General features: G+C 41.5%; 1 protein-coding gene across 1 annotated transcript in view; it reads right to left on the bottom strand.

Moving 5' to 3' along the window:
* The window catches only part of LOC134392401 (band 4.1-like protein 5), a 52842-nt gene extending 37866 nt beyond the window's left edge, over nucleotides 1-14976 (bottom strand). The window contains exons 1-2 of the mRNA XM_063116697.1: nucleotides 14830-14976; nucleotides 8621-8805 (exon numbers count right to left, since the gene is read on the bottom strand). Coding sequence (XP_062972767.1) covers nucleotides 8621-8800 — 180 coding nt within the window. The 5' untranslated portion in view covers nucleotides 8801-8805; nucleotides 14830-14976. The remainder of the gene's footprint in view (nucleotides 1-8620; nucleotides 8806-14829) is intronic.
* Between the last annotated feature and the right edge of the window lie 4694 nt (nucleotides 14977-19670).

Genomic DNA, 19670 nt, shown 5'->3' on the forward strand with positions numbered 1-19670 from the left:
GGCCCTAAAGCCATCAGAAGTTGTGGCAAGCTAGTGGCCCAATCCACAATATTGTATCTGACATGACAGCTAATTTGCGTGAAAGAGCTATCATTGAAGAACTTTTTAAATGCTTGAATTCTTTACCTGTTAATCAATGCAAGCTTATGAAATATTGCTTGCCAAACTACCACCTCAACTGATCTGTATGTGATTTATAACCCAATGTAGAACTCGGGCTTGGTAACACTAAAGTACACTGTACAGTCATGTGAAAAAGAAAGTACACCCTCTTGGTATTTGTGCTGACGATGCCGTTTTGATCTCCCAGACTCGACTGGGCCTCAAGAGACTACTAAATGTTTTTGCCAAATACTGCGAGAAAAATCTGCTGACAATTAACTATTCAAAAACCAAAGTGGTAGTTTTTGCCAGGAGGAAGGTAAGATTCCCCTGGTCCATGGGGGGAAACAGAATCAACCAAATTGACGCATATAAATACCTGGGCATATGGTTTCATGAAGCTCAAAACTGGAGGGCACATGGCAAACACACCAAGAGTAAAGCTGAACAAACTATTGGTGCGTTATCCCGATTCTTCTTTGAGAAAGGTGGGAAATATCTACCGGCAGCCATCCGGGTTTACAAAGCTAAAATAGTGTATCAGACTCTATTTGGAGCTCCAATATGGTTCCCACACTTCAAAAGTTCTCTTGAAGGAGTGCAACATCTCTACCTCAGGCTTATATTTGAAGTCCCTAGATGTGTTTCTGGTGCTGCCCTCAACTTGGAGGCTGGACTAAGTACACTTAAATGCCAAGCCTGGATATTCACCATACATTACTGGCTCCGCTGTCACCTAACGCTCACTCCCAACTCCTTGGTTACCAAAGTCCTGTTAGAACCCTCCGAATCTCACTGGTCTAGGGCAGTGGTGCAAAAAGTAACCTCAACAGGGCTATCCCCTTTTTTCTGCTATCTCTGGACTTGGACAGCGCTAAACAGATCACCAAACAGAGACTACTGGATATAGACCACCAAGAGCTCCGGGGAACTGCCTGGGGACCATGTTCCCCCCAATCATTGGGTCTCCTAGTCCCTTCTTGCAAAGACGGAATGCCATATCTGGGTTGGTTAACCATTCCCAAATACAGGAAAGCATTCACCCTAGCAAGATTTAACGTCCTCCCCTCCAAGTTGCTGGAGGGCAGATATAAGAAAATTCCATCCAAAAACAGATACTGCCCATGTAATAACATCGAGGTGGAATCCATTCTGCATGTACTCTTTCATTGCAATTTTTACCAACAGGCAAGAAAAGACCTATTATGTCCTATTATGCAACGTCTCCCTGGACGATCCCCTGAGTCACTCCTGATTAGTCTACTTCAGGGCTCCAGTAAATCTACCACTGAGCAGGTGGCCAAATTCCTGAATTTGGCCATCCGCACCAGATCGCTTATGGATGTTGATTGCGTTTAAATCCACAGATTAGCAATTTTATTATCTATATATCCCTCCCTTTTTCACTATGCTAGGCCCTAATAACCCAATTCTGTTCCCTTTTCAGAAACCAACAAATAACAATCTAGTATCTTTAGTGATTTTGTAATACTCCTTTTTTATCCCTACTCTGTATTGTTTTATATAATGGTGTATCTTCTTGTTTTATATTGGTCTGTTGACTGTAAATAAAGAAATACAATACCCTCTTGGTATTATATGATTTTACATATCAGGACAAAATAACAATTATCTGTTCCTTAGCAGGTCTAAAAATAGGTAATTTTTAGATGAACAACAACACATGACATATTACACTATGTCATGATTTATTTAACAGAAATAAAGCCAAAATGGAGAAACCATGTGTGAAAAAGTAAGTACACCTTATGATTCAATAGCTTGTAGAACCATCTTTAGCAGCAATAACTTGAAATAATAATTTTCTGTATGACTTTATCAGTCTCTCACATCGTTGTGGAGGAATTTTGGCCCACTCTTCTTTACAACGATGCTTCAGTTCATTGAGGTTTGAGGGCATTTGTTTATGCACAGCTCTCTTAAGGTCCCGCCACAGCATTTCAATCAGGTTGAGGTCTGGACTTTGACTGGGCCATTGCAACATCTTGATTCTTTCTTTTTCAGCCATTCTGTTGTAGATTTGCTGGTGTGCTTGGGATCATTGTCCTGTTGCATGACCCAATTTCGGCCAAGCTTTAGCTGTCGGACAGATGGCCTCACATTTGACTCTAGAATACTTTGGTATACAGAGGAGTTCATGGTCGACTCAATGACTGCAAGGTTCCCAGGTCCGGTGGCTGCAAAACAAGCCCAAATCATCATCCCTCCACCACTGTGCTTGACAGTTGGTATGGGGTGTTTGTGCTGATATATTGTGTTTGGTTTTCGCCAAACGTGGCGCTGTGGCATTATGGCCAAACATCTCCACTTTGGTCTCGTCTGTCCAAAGGACATTGTTCCAGAAGTCTTGTGGTTTGTTCAGATGCATCTTTGCAAACCTAAGCCGTGCTGCCACATTCTTTTTAGAGAGAAGAGGCTTTCTCCTGGCAACCCTTCCAAACAAACCATACTTGTTCAGTCTTTTTCTAATTGTACTGTCATGAACTTTAACATTTAACATGCTCACTGAGGCCTGTAGAGTCTGAGATGTAACTCTTGGGTTTTATGCAATTTCTCTAAGCATTGCACGGCCTGACCTTGGGGTGATTTTGCTGGGACGTCCTCTCCTGGGAAGATTGGCAACAGTCTTGAATGTTTTCCACTTTTGAATCATCTTTCTCACTGTAGAATGATGGACTTTAAATTGTTTGGAAATGGCCTTATAACCCTTCCCAGATTGATGGGCAGCAGCAATTGCTTCTCTAAGATAATTGCTGATGTCTTTCCTCCTTTGCATTGTGTTAACACACACCTGAATGCTCCAGACCAGCAAACTGAAAAAACTTTGGCTTTTATAGAGGTGGTCATACTTGCTGATCAATTAATCACGGGCATTTGATTAGCAGCACCCGTCTGCTACTTAGCATCTTAATTCCTATGGAAGCAGTAAGGGTGTACTTAGTTTTTCACACATGGCTTCTCCATTTTGGCTTTATTTCTGTTAAATAAATCATGACACGGAGTAATATGTCATGTGTTGTTGTTCATCTGAGGTTGTATTTACCTAATTTTTAGACCTAAGGAACAGATGATTGTTATTATGTCCTGATATGTAAAATCATACAATTCCAAGAGGGTGCACTTTCTTTTTCACACGACTGTAGTTTCCCAGAACATTTTAAATTTGTATTGTTTTTAGAAACTTATTAAAACATATCTAACAACTAGGAAATTTTTGGGATTCACAGGTAAGCTCAGAACAGTCACAAAAGCTTCTCCATAACCCTCTTCATGAAGACAAAGACTAATCTTAGCCATTAGCTCCACACATTCACTCCTGTGTAATGACCCACAGCAGAATCTTAAACTACAAGTGACTACTATGCCTAAAAACTAAACACTTCCCATAAAGGCAGTATTTATTTATTTATTTATTACATTTTTATACTGCCCAAAAGCTGAAGCTCACTGGGTGGTTCACAAAAATTAAAACCGTGAAAAACATAATAAAACAACCAGCAGTCTAAAAACACAAATACAAAATACAATATGAAAAGCACAACCAGGATAAAACCACACTGCAGAAATTGATATAGATTAAAATATGGAATTAAAACAGCAAAGTTTAAATTTAAGTTAAATTAGGTGTTAAAATACTGAGAAACGTACAGCTGGCGATGTAAGAAATAAAGTGTAGGCGCCAGGCGAACCTCTCAGGGGAGCTCATTCCACAACCGGGGTGCCACAGCAGAGAAAGCCCTCCTCCTAGTAGCCACCTGCCTCACTTCCTTTGGCAGGGGCTCACGGAGAAGGACCCCTGAGGATGATCTTAAGGTCCGGGCAGGTACATATGGGAGGAGGCGTTCCTTCAAATAACCTGGCCCCAAGCCGTTTAGGGCTTTGAATGTTAGTACCAGCACTTTGAATCGGGCCTGGACCTGGACCAGCAGCCAATGAAGGTGTAAAAGGACTGGCGTGATGTGGTCTTGTTGGCCAGTCCCTGCTAGTAAACAGGCTGCCCTGTTTTGTAACAGCTGAAGTTTTCGGACTGTTTTCAAAGGCAGTATCACTTCTAATCTCAAATAACCAAGTATAGCCATAAAACTATCAAAAAATCATCCTGTAATGATAATCCCCAAAGATCCAATTCCCAACACAGTGTGTATTTGCATAGCTCACTGAAAGGAGTGGCAACAGCTATTTTAAATGTGCTCACCTGCAAAGGACAATGTTCTTGGGAAAATGCTTAGCTAGACACAGAGAAAGTTTGAACTGATGTTCATGGGGAAATAATGAATACCCCCAAGCATTCATTCTCAAGGCAGTTACACCAGATTTGCCACTCCAACCTTCCACCAGCTTCTTTCTCATGCCCAACATCCCAAAAAAGGTTAAAGAGCAAAAAGCAAAAGAAATACTACAAAGTGACGTATGTTTTTGAGGCCAAAGAGATTGAAGAAATTGGCACAGAAAACAGGGCTGCAATTTTTCCCCTTAAAAAAAAAAAGCAATTCACAAACTTATCATAGCAAGCTTTTAAAGAACTGATTCTTTGCTTATTTCATGGAACAATCTTCTTTAAAAAAAAAAAAAAAAGTAACCCCAGTGGTTTTGCAATACAGCCCCTCCTTTGTCTGCAAAAGTGGTAACTATCAGATTCAAAAATGGGAAAGATGTAGGCATTCCTCTTAAGTGAATTGCATTGTTTTTGATGTGGGGTATTTTTTAAAAACCCATAAACTCTAATTTCTAAAAAGTAAAAACATTCATGTGTAAAATGACTGCTTCTTAAATTACTGTAATAACTATGTGGTAACTTAGCACTAGGTGGATTTCACAAAATTATTGCTTTTTTAAAATTCTTAACATAGAACACTTTGTCTCCTTCAGGTGCAAAATAAGTATATTTAAATAACTAGTTTCTTGAGTATGAGACAATATCTACAGTTCCTATCTGATCAGGAATGACACAAAACAAGAAGGAAGCAGATGCACTTTGCTTCATTCTTTGAGGATAAAGTCACTCAGAGTCCTTGACTGGTGCAGGTCAGTGGATGTAACCTTGGCAGCCAGTCAGCTTGAGTTTTTTTTCCCAGCTTGTGGATCTCAAGGAAGTAGACGAGGTGTCTGGAGAGATGAGGCCTACCATTTGTCTACCTGACCCTTGCCCATCCTGGGACTTGCCACACAAAGGAAAGTGATTAACGCCTCCTTGCAGGAGGCTCAGGTACCCTCCTGCAGTTTTAAGTCCTCTATTAAAGAAACCTTTCCTTGAGCCAACAGTTTTGCAAATTAAAGGCCATTCTCAAACCTTGGTGAAGGTGATCAAGGCGATGGCCTCATCACTCCAGGAGCATTTGGATGAAACTGATTATCTGGACCCATTTCAATCAGACTTTCAGTCGGGATATGGAAAGCTTGCCTTAGGAGCTGGGATTCAATCTGTTCAAGATGGGGGTCTGAAAATTCCTTCCTTCCAGGATTCCCAGTTTCCTTGATCCTCCCTCTACTAGAATTCTCACTTTCCATGGACCCCTCCCCAAGCCCACCCCTACTGGGATTCCCACTTTCCTTGATACCCCTTGTTGTCGTCCTTTCCCTCCTTCCTGCTCATGAGTTCCTTTCCCCACAATCTCCCTTCTCATGCTCTCATCATTCTAATAGCCCCGTTCACATAAGCAGTGAGAAAGCAAGAAGTCGGCATATTTGGAGATAAATCTTGTGATCCACAGACTTCCTGCTTTGTAGCTGCTGGGGGCGGTGGAAGGGAGAAGCAGCAGTGGGGGAGGACAATGGGGTCTTAGCGGGCATTGGATTGGCGACCCTGGCTTATGACCTAGCTATCTGAAGGACTGTCTATCTTGCTATAAACCTGGCTGGTTATTAAGATAAGCAAGAGAGGCCTTTTTGAAGACACCCTCGGTTACAGAAATTCGCTTGTTGATCATACAGGAAATGGCTTTCTCCTGTGTCGCTCTTAGATTCTGGAACACACTCCCACTGGAGCTATGACTGGTCTCCACTCTCTCTGCATTCAGGAAGGGCATCAAGACAAATTTTTAGTTTGACGTTTTAAATTGGTTTTTAAATTTGTTTTTAAGATGTTTAGTATGTCTTTGTTTGTTTGTCTTTGGGTTTTTTTTCCAGAAAGGTGATATACAAATGTTTTAAATAAATAAAAAAATGTTTAGTTTTACATTGGTTAAGTGGTCAGTATCAGAACATAGGATTGCACAACCCTTTGCCCAGACTACCTCTTTTCTGTAGCAAGCCTTTGCCTCGCACAAAACCCCCTATATTTCTACAAGGCGAGGCGTTTTGATTTCTTGCTTTTGTTTTTAAGCAATATTTTGTTCTTTTATATTTGATTTAAAGTAACGAACGAAATTGTTTCATGCATTGACCAGCACAGAATCAGATTTTGGCAAGGTGTGCAAGTGCACACCTTATATAGATTATTGCCAGTAATTATTTTGATTCAGTAACATATACTGACATACTCAGCAAAGCTATGAACTTTGACATAACCCCAAAATAATTTCTAAGCACTTTTGTGGAAACTCACTCCATATAAAGACTAACCCTTTAAATGGTATTTTGCCAGAGTTAGAACCATGTCAGAAAAGAAGCACTTCAAAGTTAATTAATGATTTCCAATCAAATATTAACTATCTTCCTGACAAATAAGACCAGAAATTTGTCCAATTATGGAAAAGTATACTCCCTTTTGATTCTTTAAAATTTCAGTACTAGTTATTGCAATGTTAGTTAAAAGGAAATAGGAGGCAAAACTACACACAGACTTCTCTTAATAGCACCAAATCGGCCAGGGGCAGTAGGGCATTTAACCCATCTCTACTAAGAGCTCATGAGATTTCAGGGTGGGAGGGGGGACATGTATACAAAGAAGACTTCTCTGGCTGCTCTCTAGACTACAACATGTTAGAAGAAAAATCTTCTCAATAGCTCCACCAAAGCAGAAGGCACAAACTACACACTTTTTCTTCATACAATGACTATTAAACTTTATGAAATTGTAATAGAATGCTTATAAAATTATGTTCATCATACCACCAGGTAGACATTTATAATCTTCAATTAATCCTCAATTTTTCTCTTCAGGATTCTTAATGCAAAATCTTGGATATCCCATTCTCTGAACTTTTATTTCCATCTTCAAATATGAATTTATAACTTTGAATGCTAGTTTCAATCACAAGTTTATATCATGAAACATATACCCCCCAAAATTCATTTTTCCAGGGCTCCAAATAGCAATCCTCAAACTTCACTGAAAAATCAATTGTAATATTCAAGCTCAAAATTGGTGGTTTCAAATAAAGATTATCTCGTCAGGTCTGGATTGAAAGTGACCTCTATGCTTTGCAAAGGTAGAGAATGAACTTCAGTGGTCTGCTCCTGGTGTCTTATGGATATGGATGGTTTCCTGATATCATTGGTGAAGTTTCCTGCAGAAATGGCTGGTGCTCCTGTGGACCAGTCCTGGTTCACTCCTGGAAGCTGGAGGTAATTAATATGATTGCTCCTAAATGCCCTTGGCCAAATTGTAGTAATGTTGGCTCTTTGATAGCCACAGTTAAACATACCTTCATTATGTCCAGCTTAGATTACTGCAATGTCCTCCATGTGGGGCTGCCCTTGAAAATGTTTTGGAAATTAAAACTAGTATAGAATACGGTAACTAGAACACTTGTGGTAGCTAGGCACTCCTATCGAATTACTCTTATTCTGTATAGTTTATACTGGCTGCCTATTAATTCCTGGGCCCCATTCAAGAGCTGGCTTTGGCCTTGAAAGACCTAAAAGATGTAGGACTACATTATCTGAAGGACTGCCTATACCTGTATGAGTTTGCTGTATGATTAAGATCAGCATCAGAGGCCCTACTCTCTGGCCCACCAGCAAGAGCCCTTAGACTAGTGGGTTCTAGGGATAGGACTCCTTCAGTGGTAGCACTAGACCATTGGAACTCCTTCCCTAAGGAGATACATATGGCCTCATCACTGCTGGGTGTGTTTTTTAAAATCCTTGAAGACACATTTATCAAATATAAAACAAAAGAGTGAAATGAAGTAATTATCTAAACTATCTGAAATGCTGTTAATTTGCATGTCAATCTAAAATAATAAAAACTCTTCTGACACCTAAAATACTAACAAATTCACCATGGCAAGAGTAGACTCTTGTCCAAGATAGCTCATTACAAATCTGTTTGTCTTCAAAGTGCCACAGGTGTAAAAGACTCACAGGGCATATCCTTTGGAAGTTTAGCATTTAAAATAGAAACAAGACTTTTAAAAAATATCTGATTACAGGGCCTACTACCAATAGCTCTAAATAACCTTTTTGCATATTAATATGTACTTGTAACTGTTGCATGGTTGACTATTACGTCATGCACACATAGACATATCTTATGCAACTCAGAGACAAGGAAGTGCACACTTTCTCAAACATGAATCAACAGTGTCGAAAAAGAAACTGAACTGTATCATACCGGTAAGTCCACGCTGACATCAGTCCCATCCAGCAATGAGACCCGGCATGTAATTATAGATTTTTCATCTCCAGCTGCAGGGATGTGTGTTGCAGCTCGTTGAGCCTCTCTTAACCTTTCCTTCTCAGCATGTTTGCGTATAGACCTGCGCCCAAGTGTTCGTCGAAAGAAACTCAGCATCGTAACTAAACAAGCCAAGAAAAACAAAGTTGTGAATATTTCAAAGGGGAAAGGGGAGTGATAATTAAACCTGAAGGCAGATAAAAATTCACATTTCACAATGTTTCTAACTGCTTCTGCACCACAAAAAACACTTGCAAAGTAGATATTCTTAATGCTCCCTACATTGCCACATCCTCTGTCACCAGTACCACCTATCAGAAGTGTTGCCTCCAAAAACCACCTGGAAGTGAGACATCCCAAGAACTCAGGCGCGGCCTTGCAGATAGATGCCTGCTTCAGAAGCATGCCCAGATCTTTCTGGGGAACAATTATAGTACCCAGGCAGTTGAGGATTGCAGAATTGGAGTAAGGGCACAGGGGGTAGGGGGATGAGTAGGGATTTATAACAGAATTCCATCAGAATTAGAAAATATAGCAAAAGGTTCTGCGTCTGCCATATTTTTATGGCATTATACCGGAACAGTTTTAAGTATTGGCAACAATAGAATATTTCAAGGAGGCACTACTGTTATTTTGCCCTATAGATGAAGACAAATATTCTTTTGTTTCTCGGCAGCAAAAGTTGTTGAAGTGGTGCAAGCAAGAGTGCACACTTCCAACATTTGTTCATGACCGTTCTGGGGTTCACATATTACAGGATGCAAATGGCCTGACGGTTTCAAAACTAGCCTCCACAATCATTTTCCTATTTTAAGAAAGGAAAGACTGGTTGCATATTCTCTTTTGGTACAAAGCAGATCTTATTTGCAGACAGATTTCATAAAAGTTTTGAGGTTGACAGAGGAAACCAGCCCACCCACATTTTGTACGTGTTAAGAGCACTCTAGAGCCTGCACCTTGCATGAGTCATAGCTGAATCCAAACAACCTGGTTCCCTGACAGAAGTTTCATCCTCCACCATGAGCCAAAAAGGATAAACTAGTGCATACGCCTTCCATCTTCTGTCTGTCTGGGCTTGCTTGCCACATGCTATTGCTGTGAGAAGCTGTAATTCTTAAGAGGTCAAGTTGGCACAACTAGAGGATTTAAATTTTAAACTTCTCCAGGTAATATTGGTTATGGCATTAGCCCAGAGTAATATCAAAGTAGTCTAATAATATCTATTCCCATTCAGAGCATTAATGTCCATTAATTCAAGGTTGGTTTTTTAAAAACAACAACTCAGCCTAGCTTAAAAAGTAAGGAGTTTAAATGCATAAGAATTTATAAATATGTAAAGCTGTCATTAGCTGACCAAGAGGTCTGATTCAGTATATATCTAATATTGTCTACTTTGACTGGTAAGACTCTGTGAGGTCTCGGACAGAGGTATTTTCCTGTCCTTTTATTCAAACTCCTTTTCAACTGGAGATGCAAGCGACTGAACCTGGGATTTATCTATACAAACTACATTCTCTACCACTGAGCTATGCTCCCTTCTATATCAGATATCAAAAGAGATCCATTATTAGAGTAAAGATTCCTCTGACACAGTAAAAGACTAATTTATTATGACAGAAACTTTCATGAACTATAATCTACTTCATCAGATACATGAAGTGTTATCGTGAGTTTCAAATATGTATACAGCACATTGGGAAGGGGGGTGGGTTTGTAAACAGGTCAGAAGGAAATTAAATGCAGGAAGTACTGGCAGGGACAATCACATTATTAACAGCCGCCATTCACAAAACAGTTGCTGCTGAAAACACAAACATCCTGGCACTAGTTAAGCCAATTAACACATGTAGCGTGATTTATTTATTTTTTAAAAATCTTTATCCCAATTCAATCCTCTGGAGACAGAATTGAACCTCTTAATGAATTAAAACTAACAATTCTGTTGCTCTAATCTCCCTTTGATGTTTCTTTGCTCTGCACTGATCACTCTAAAGTCAGTAAGAGAGTGGCCAGGAAGGCTGAAGTGTTCTTCCACTATTTTTTGAATATTAAAATTTTTGATGTCAGATCTGTAGCCACTGATTTATTTCCATAGAGACTGTCCTGTTTGCCTTATATAGAATGCAGCAGGGCACTGCTGAGAAAAGATGGCAAATCTCGCACTGGAAGATGAGCAAGTGAATGAACCTCTGATGTTGTGTGGGTGACATTATTAGGTTTTTTAATAATGTTGCCAGAGTAGATATGGTGACAGAATTGGCATTTGGTTTGTTGCAGCATGCTTTTGTATCCAAGTTATTTGGCCTGTTGTTGGAGTAGCTATCTTAGGTTGGGGGGCTGCCTGGAAGCAAGTACAAGCCTTCCACCCAAGGCCTGTGAGAGGGATGTGCTGTACTTCATTGAGTTTGTGGTGAACAACCCATAGTTAAAATATAGTTCAGGGTTCGTATGAAACAACCCATGATTCAACAGGAACCATTACTCATATACTCTGGGTTGTCATTACATGCAAACCATGTCTCTTTGTTGGTTTTGCTGGAACAGACTAATATAACCACCCTTCTGGACTTTATTCTAAGGAGGCACATTGTTCAAGACCCAAAGGAAAAATCTGTTACACATCCTGGGCAAGACAGTACTCATCATCAGATACTAATAACTCCAGCCCCCATTTATTGTCACGTTTACTTTTTAACCACCCTTCTGCTATCCACAAACATAAGACACTGAAGGTGCTACCAAGTTTTATGCACACATTAAGATACTATCTGTTCACCTCTGGAAATACACATAACTGCAGTGATCGCAAGAAAAATCCTTCAGGATAATCTCTCATGAGATAAGTGTGGCAGATGAAAGAGGCTGGGAAAGTCAGTAACATTCATGGATGGAATTATGTGCATATTTGAACTCACCAAGACTAAGAGGACAATCATCATAGTAGCCATGTGTATATTGAATGTGAACATGTGTGCAGTTACTGAAAGACCACTGCTGAGATCAGAACAGAACTCAGAATCAGATTTGTATCCTCCGAGTCAAGGCAACATTGCAGCCATAAGTCATCCCATATGTTCTTAATTCTTCTTAAATAACATATCCACAGCAGTGTAGCAATTAACCTCAATACTCTCAAGACTCCACTGTCTTTTTTAAAACTACCATGAGTATATCACTGAACTACAGTGTCAACTAACGTCAGGTTAATGTCAGGTTAAACAAAATCAGTTTTGTTATAACTTGTGATGCCTGCAAATATCAGAACGGGCAAACATACAATATGTTATTGTTTCTGAGTAAGACTCTTGACAACAATTCAAAACAAACAACAGCTTGCATTCCACTATCTGAACCATTCAAGCTTAAATTACTCCTCCCCACAAGACATTTCGTGCTCTCTAGGCAAAGGAAGAGACTCTCATAATAATATTTTTAACACCTGCAGCATAACCATCCTTGTATTTACCTGTTGTGCATATAGGGCATGGGTGCATAGACTTCAGGCTTGTGGGATCAATTTTGTTTATTAGAACCCCAAGGTCCACCAACCGAGCTTGTTAGAAAGACATACACTTTGAATTACAGAATTCTGAGCCCAGGAATTTGTGCTGAGTACCAGAACCAAACTCGTAGTACTTCTACACAAAAATCCACTTCTGGTCAGCCCAGGTTTTCTTCATTTAAACTGGGGTGAGCGATCTACAGGCCTCTAGATATTTTGGCCTACAATTTCTATCATCCCTAGCCAACATAAACAATGGTGAAGGGGAGTCATTCTGTTGTAGCTATCTACTGAAAAATCACTTAGGACACAATCCAATCTGATCTGCCCTGGATACGAGTAAGCTAGACAGGTGATTTCGCACATGTAGGGGAGGCTGGGGATACTTTGTACTTCCATGGTCCCAGTCTCCTCCCCTTCCTGCTCCCAGGAACACCCTCTTTCAGCCCCTATGTAGCAGCAGCCAGCAAGATTCTCTGTGTGCTGGCTCTGGAGATGCTGGGGCGGGGGTGTGTGTGTGTGTGTGTGTGTGTGTTTTCCTGGCTCCAAAATCTGTCTCTGAACTCAGAGCCAGGAAACCAAAATGTCTATGGGGGCATAGATTTAATTTCCCCAAGAACTGCCAATAGATCCAGATCTATCTGTCCATTCCTGTTATAGTGCCCAAAATCAGCACTAGAAAGGATTCCCCAATATCCAACACATGCCAGTAGGATAGACCAACAAACAGAGGTAAGGATAATCAACATTTCAGTTTTGGAAAGAGTAACTGTGCCATGGTAAAATCACCAAACATTAACTAAAACCAAACAATAAAGGTTCAGAGTGTATTTTTGTTTCAGGCACATGGCCAGCCCCCAGAAGAGGAAAGAATTGCTCTGTTACCAAGTCCCAAAAGGAAGGTCCTGAAGTTATTTGCAAAAACCGACTGGGGTTTTGTTTTGTTTTTGGTTCTAGCATGATCAGAAAATAATTGGGCCTGCTCAGAGCTTCCTTTATTATATTCCCTGGAAATTGGAAGGAGGTGCTCCATACTTTGCCTCCTTCCTCAATCAAGCAATCTAAAGTGAAGATGCTCTCCCCAAATTATCATTCACAGCTCTACAAAGAGGCTGAGGACCATGATTTTAAGGAAGTGAAATTCACCCTAGCTAGGTGAAAGAAAATGTGGATGAAAAGGAGGATAAGTGGTACAGCACCTTGTGTATATAGTATGGCAGCTGAATATATAAATGGCAGAAAGTACAAAATAGAGAGCTCACCAAGACCACAGGGAAAGTTGAAAGAAATATGGTCAATACAGAGTATTACCCATCTTGTTGCAAAGAGCCCCCAGGGAGGAATGAATCTGTAATTATTTTTCTTTTCACAGAAGCCACAATTTTCTAGCTCCAATATTATACCAGTATTGCAACATGAGTGTGAGCCACTTTTTAACTTACACTGGCAGAGAACAGATGTATATGGCCCACTCCTGGGTAGGAAACTGCAAGGAGCCTCCCCACCGCACAAGCAGTCTGTCACATGAAATAAAAATGCATGTGTTTGTTTCATTACATGTAGGAAATGTAATTGTGTGTATGGGGTGGAAGCATAAACAGTTAAAATATATTTGGGGAAAAGTGGAAGAATCAGACATATGAAATATGGTCACAGCATCCCAGTCTCAAGATGAAAATGGGTTAGAGTTCAGTCTTAGAAAATAGCACCTGAACTAGTACATCGTGCATTCCCATCATATTCCCATCATAATTCATCAACTAGATCACGTATCTGGGATCAAGCCATAAGACTTCCAAGCGCCAGGGTGCAATTTCCACAAATGCTTGAGCTCTGACAAAGTCTATGTTTGTAAGTTAACCCCTAAGAAAATGAAAAATAACCCAGTGTAGCCCTCAGCAGCAAAAGAAGGGGGAATAGAAAGTATGGGTACTATGGAAATCTAGAAACTGGTGGGGAGAGAGGCAGAGAACAATACATGGACCATTTTCCAATTCATTAAGGATGATGGTGTGCACAAATGGGGAACGAAATATCACTCACAAACAGGCAGGCAATACAAGTAGGAAGTTTGAAAGCCTAACTAAACTAAGGGGCGGTATTTAGTGGATGAAAGTACATTATTACAGAGGCAAAGGAAAACGTGGCCATTTAACACGTGTTTTTTGTGCGTGTTTTTTAGTTTAAAGTCACTTTTTAACCATTCCTGATGCACTTCGCCCTCATATTAACCATCCCTAATCCCGGCTTTGTCACAAATTGGTCACTCCCCACCCCTCCCCAACGAAGCTCTTTACAGCCGGTCGGTAGTCTCAGAAACGCAGGCGCTTAGCATTGGGGGGAGGGAAAGGCCGGTTGCTCAAGACGGCGATACCAGCCAGGCACACGGTGGAAGGGCATCCATTGGGGGATTGTAAGGCTGGCGAGACACGGGAACCTCTCGAACTGTACGAGGCGCCGCGGCGCGTCAAGAAGCAGAAATCCTCGCACACCCCCGAAACACGGGATCTTGGACGGGTTCAGAAAGCGCCCCCCGCCACCCCGGGCTCGGAAAAGCAACAGCCGGGACGCGGCTCTTCGCCTGCCCTCCCCTTTCATCGCCTCAAGGAAAGCAAACCAAACGCCTCACACACGCACCACTTACCGTCGCACCCGGCTTCCCGCTTCTCTCGCAGCTGCTCTTCTCCCCGACCCGACCGGCGGCGTCGGCAGCTCTGAGGCGAACGAATCCCGGGGAGCTACGAGAGAAGGGACGGGACGAGGGGCGGAGGCAAATGGCCGCTGAGTAAGGCCAAGGAGCCGCCTCTTTCCTCCTCCTCCTCCTCTCTTCCCCCCGCCCCGGGCCTCCTCTGAAAGCATCCACCGCGAGAGGGAGCGGCAGGAGAGACGACAAAGCAAAAGCCCGCCTTCCACACACGAGGCGCTGCGAGCCTCGCCGCTGCCTTTTGCATTCCCACGCTGCATCAAAAGCCCAGTCGCGTTTCTTTTAAAATCCGCACCGCGTGCGGGTGGCTTTTAAATCACAAGACTATACCGCGCGTCTGACGAAATGGACCGGGCCCACGAAAGCTTATGGCAGAATAAATGTGTCTTTTAAAATGCCAGGCTCTTCGTTGTGTTTGCTGCACCAGACTAAAACACGGTTGCCTGTTGACATGAAGGCCTACTCCCACTTACCGGAAAGTACGTCTCACTGATCTCAATGGGACGTAATTACTTCCGAGAGATTGCGCCCTAACGTAAGCGTTTACAATTCTCAACCTATTAAATACTAGGCAGGTCTACTCAGAAGTAAGCTCCATGGAATTCAGTAATTTACTCCCCGGTAAGCGTGGGTAGGATTGCGCCCGAGTCCTGCTAGAGACGGAAATTTAAAAAAAATGCTAACACAAAACCCCATTCATATATATTAGGTGGTCAAAGAACACCTAATTTCCTTGAATGAGTTCAAATCTCCAGGGCCCGATGAACTGCATCCTAGAATAATGAAGGAGTTAGCAGAAGAACTCTCAGAACCTTTGTCTATTATCTTTGCAAAATCATGGAAGACGGGTGAGGTGCCGGACGATTGGAGGGCTAACGTTGTCCCTATTTTCAAAAAGGGCAAAAAGGAGGAACCTGGGAACTAGACCAGTCAGTCTGACATCCATCCCTGGAAAAATTCTGGAGCAGATTATAAAGAAGTCAATCTGTAAACACCTTGAAATCAATGCAGTGATCACTAGAAGCCAACATGGATTTGTCAAGAACAAGTCCTGTCAGACTAATTTGATCTCATTTTTTGATAGAATAACCTCCCTTGTGGACTGTGGGAATGCTGTGGACGTCATATATCTTGACTTCAGCAAAGCTTTTGACAAAGTACCACATGAGATTCTGATTAACAAACTAGCTAAAAGTGGGCTAGATGGAACAACTATTAGGTGGATTCACAGTTGGCTACAGAATCGGACTCAAAGAGTACTTATCAATGGAACCTTCTCAAACTGGGGAGAGGCAACGAGTGGGGTACCACAGGGCTCAGTCCTGGGCCCAGTGCTCTTCAACATTTTTATTAATGATTTGGACGAGGAGGTGCAGGGAACGCTTATCAAATTTGCAGATGACACAAAATTGGGTGGGATAGCTAATACCCTGGAAGACAGAAACAAACTTCAAAGAGATCTTGATAGGCTGGATTGCTGGGCTGAAAACAACAGGATGAAATTTAATAGGGATAAATGCCAAGTTCTACATTTAGGAAATAGAAACCAAATGCACAGTTACAAGATGGGGGATACTTGGCTCAGCAATACTACAAACGAGAAGGATCTTGGAATTGTTGTAGATCGCAAGCTGAATATGAGCCAACAGTGTGATGTGGCTGCAAGAAAGGCCAACGCTATTTTGGGCTGCATTGATAGAAGTATAGCTTCCAAATCACGTGAGGTACTGGTTCCTCTCTATTCGGCCCTGGTTAGGCCTCATCTAGAGTATTGCGTCCAGTTCTGGGCTCCACAATTCAAGAAGGACGCAGACAAGCTGGAGCGTGTTCAGAGGAGGGCAACCAGGTTGATCAGGGGTCTGGAAACAAAGCCCTATGAAGAGAGACTGAAAGAACTGGGCATGTTTAGCCTGGAGAATAGATTGAGGGGAGACATGATAGCACTCTTCAAATACTTAAAAGGTTGTCACACAGAGGAGGGCCAGGCTCTCTTCTCGATCCTCCCAGAGTGCAGGACACGGAATAACGGGCTCAAGTTAAAGGAAGCCAGATTCCAGCTGGACATCAGGAAAAACTTCCTGTTAGAGCAGTACGACAATGGAATCAGTTACCTAGGGAGGTTGTGGGCTCTCCCACACTAGAGGCATTCAAGAGGCAGCTGGACTACCATCTGTCAGGGATGCTTTAGGGTGGATTCCTGCATTGAGCTGGGGGTTGGACTCGATGACCTTGTAGACCCCTTCCAACTCTGCTATTCTATGATTCTATGATTTGATATTCAATACAGGAATAACCAATTTAACTGTGTACTAGTGGGAAAGAAAAATGCAGTCCACTTAATTTAAATCCCACTTAATTTAAATGTGCATAATATCAGAAAGAGGGAACATGTATCCAGCTGCTCCCATCAGCACCATGGCCAATGGGCAGCAATCCTGGGAGTTTCAGTACAAGAACAGCTGGAGGACTGAGGTTCCCTACATCTGCATACATAATCATAACCTTACTCCACAACCCTATGCATGTTTACTAATAAGTGAACATTCTGTTCAATGGGGCTTTCTCCTAGGTTAGTGTGCATAGGATTGCAGCCCTAACTACCGTTAACTATTTGTATGATCTGATTAAGAACAGGACAAGAAAACTGGATTAACCATATTACATGGAGAGAAGTAGGTGCGTAGCAAATAGTTCTACTGCCATACCCAGCACTAGTGACTTTTTCTGAATGTATGCTTCTTAGTGATAAAGGTGGGATGCTTATCTTGTTAGTGATTGTGCCAAATGAATCTTAATTGAAATAAGGTTATTATTCAGAATTAACACTGGAGCTAATTTCCTGTATTTGGTTTATTTCCAGCATTTATATACCCACTTTTCTAATGGATATTAAGGTGGTTTACAATCAAACCAATATATAATGATAAAAAGGAAATACAGAAATAAAACCAATAATTTTTAAGAGATAGTATGGCTGCATGCCAGGGTGTGTGAAAAGTTTTCCTCCAATAACTTGCTATTTCCATGTCTTCTAAACCCCTTGCTCTTCATTCTGCAATACATATAATTAGAAAGTCCTCTTCACAACTGACGGGAGTCATTAAAAAAATTTCAACAACTCCAAGCGGTTGCTCTTTTATTACATTGCTAAATGTATACTAAACAATACAGAAGCATGAATAAGACAATGTCTATATCAGATACACTTAAGAGACCGAAGATTAGCTGCAGCTCCATTTTGAGTGTCTTCTCTGCAATCAATGTAGGTTTGCAGCAATGTTGTGTATAGAATGGCCTTTACACATGCACCAATTCTGTATTCCTGTATAGAGGTCCCCAGGCAAGTTTAAGCAAATAGTGCTGCTGCTTCTTTTCCCAACATAGCCTGCAGCAGGGTGGAGGGATGGGTGCTCCACAGGGTCATGTAGCCATCTAACCCAGTCTTGTCTACTATGACATCCACTCTCCAGAGCCTCAGGCAGAGTTCTTTCATATCACCTGCCACTTGACCTAACTGGTGATGCTGTGGCTGGAGCATGGACGTTCTGCATGCAAAGCATGTATTCTACCACTAAGCTATACAGGCCTTCCCTTCATGGGCAGGAAACAAAGTTTCATCTAGGTGCATGGCTAGGCTCCTCAGGAAATGTCTCTGTCTGCTCCGTCATGGTTTCAATAATAAATATTGAATATGGATGTGTCAAAATATACATATGACACTCTTTCGCTAGGCTAACACTATCAGAAAACAGGACAGACAAGAGCGAGCCAGGCTGATACAAAGACTTATGCTTCAGACATTATCATAACAAGATGATAGTTCCAGCCAAAATTATTATTATTATTATTTATTTATATAGCACCATCAATGTACATGGTGCTGTACAGAGTAAAAGATGTATTCATCCTAACATTTAATTAAACCATCTGAAGATAACAAGGCAGGACACAGTGTATCATGCTCTAGGGAAAGTCATCTGTGTACCACCATTTCTGGAACTTTCCATCCACTTGGGTGATCTAGAATCTGCGGTCCAAATGAATCATAATGGCCCTTTACCTCCAAGTAAAAGGCAAGGGAATAAGGCTCCCATGGCCATACAACAGCCTTCTCATGTGATGGCAAGATTGCAGTGGGGATAATGGCTCCATGCATATATCCTAAAGCAGTCAATCAACCTGCCATTTATTTTTAGTGACAGTCTGTATAGGGCAGATTTGCCACAAACAAAATGCTACTTTCCTTTGTTGCAGGGTAACCATAGAGACTCTTCATGTTGACGCCATAATAGGGAACCATGTAAATGCATGCCACATGCAGTTGTTTTTATACTGTTGTAAGGAATGGGGAAAGGGTCCTAAACTAGCTGTCCCTTAAGTTATGCTCCAATCCAGGACTGGTCCAATTCATTTTGCTACTTGAGGCAAAGGACATGGCACACCCATTCCATATACAGAATCTGCCTAGAATGGCTTTCAGATTTACATCACTAACAATGAAACAACATCCTCCCCTGTACCAGGGTGTGTTTGTCTAGCTTAGTGACAATACAGGAAGCCAGTTTAGGGGACTGGACAGGGGTAGTAACTGGATAGAAGTGGGGCCCCACAATAAAATGTTGCAGTGTGGAGTGCTTCTGTTTAGGGTTTATATTTTTATATCAACATTCTGCAAAAATACACACCAAGGCAATGTACGTTTCCCCTCCCTCGTTCGTTTCCCCCCTTTTTAGCCCCCAACAGCTAGTAAGCAATCTGTGCCCACAGAACATGCTGTTTAT

Source organism: Elgaria multicarinata, chromosome 2, assembly GCF_023053635.1.
Source record: "Elgaria multicarinata webbii isolate HBS135686 ecotype San Diego chromosome 2, rElgMul1.1.pri, whole genome shotgun sequence".
Lineage (NCBI taxonomy): Eukaryota > Metazoa > Chordata > Lepidosauria > Squamata > Anguidae > Elgaria > Elgaria multicarinata.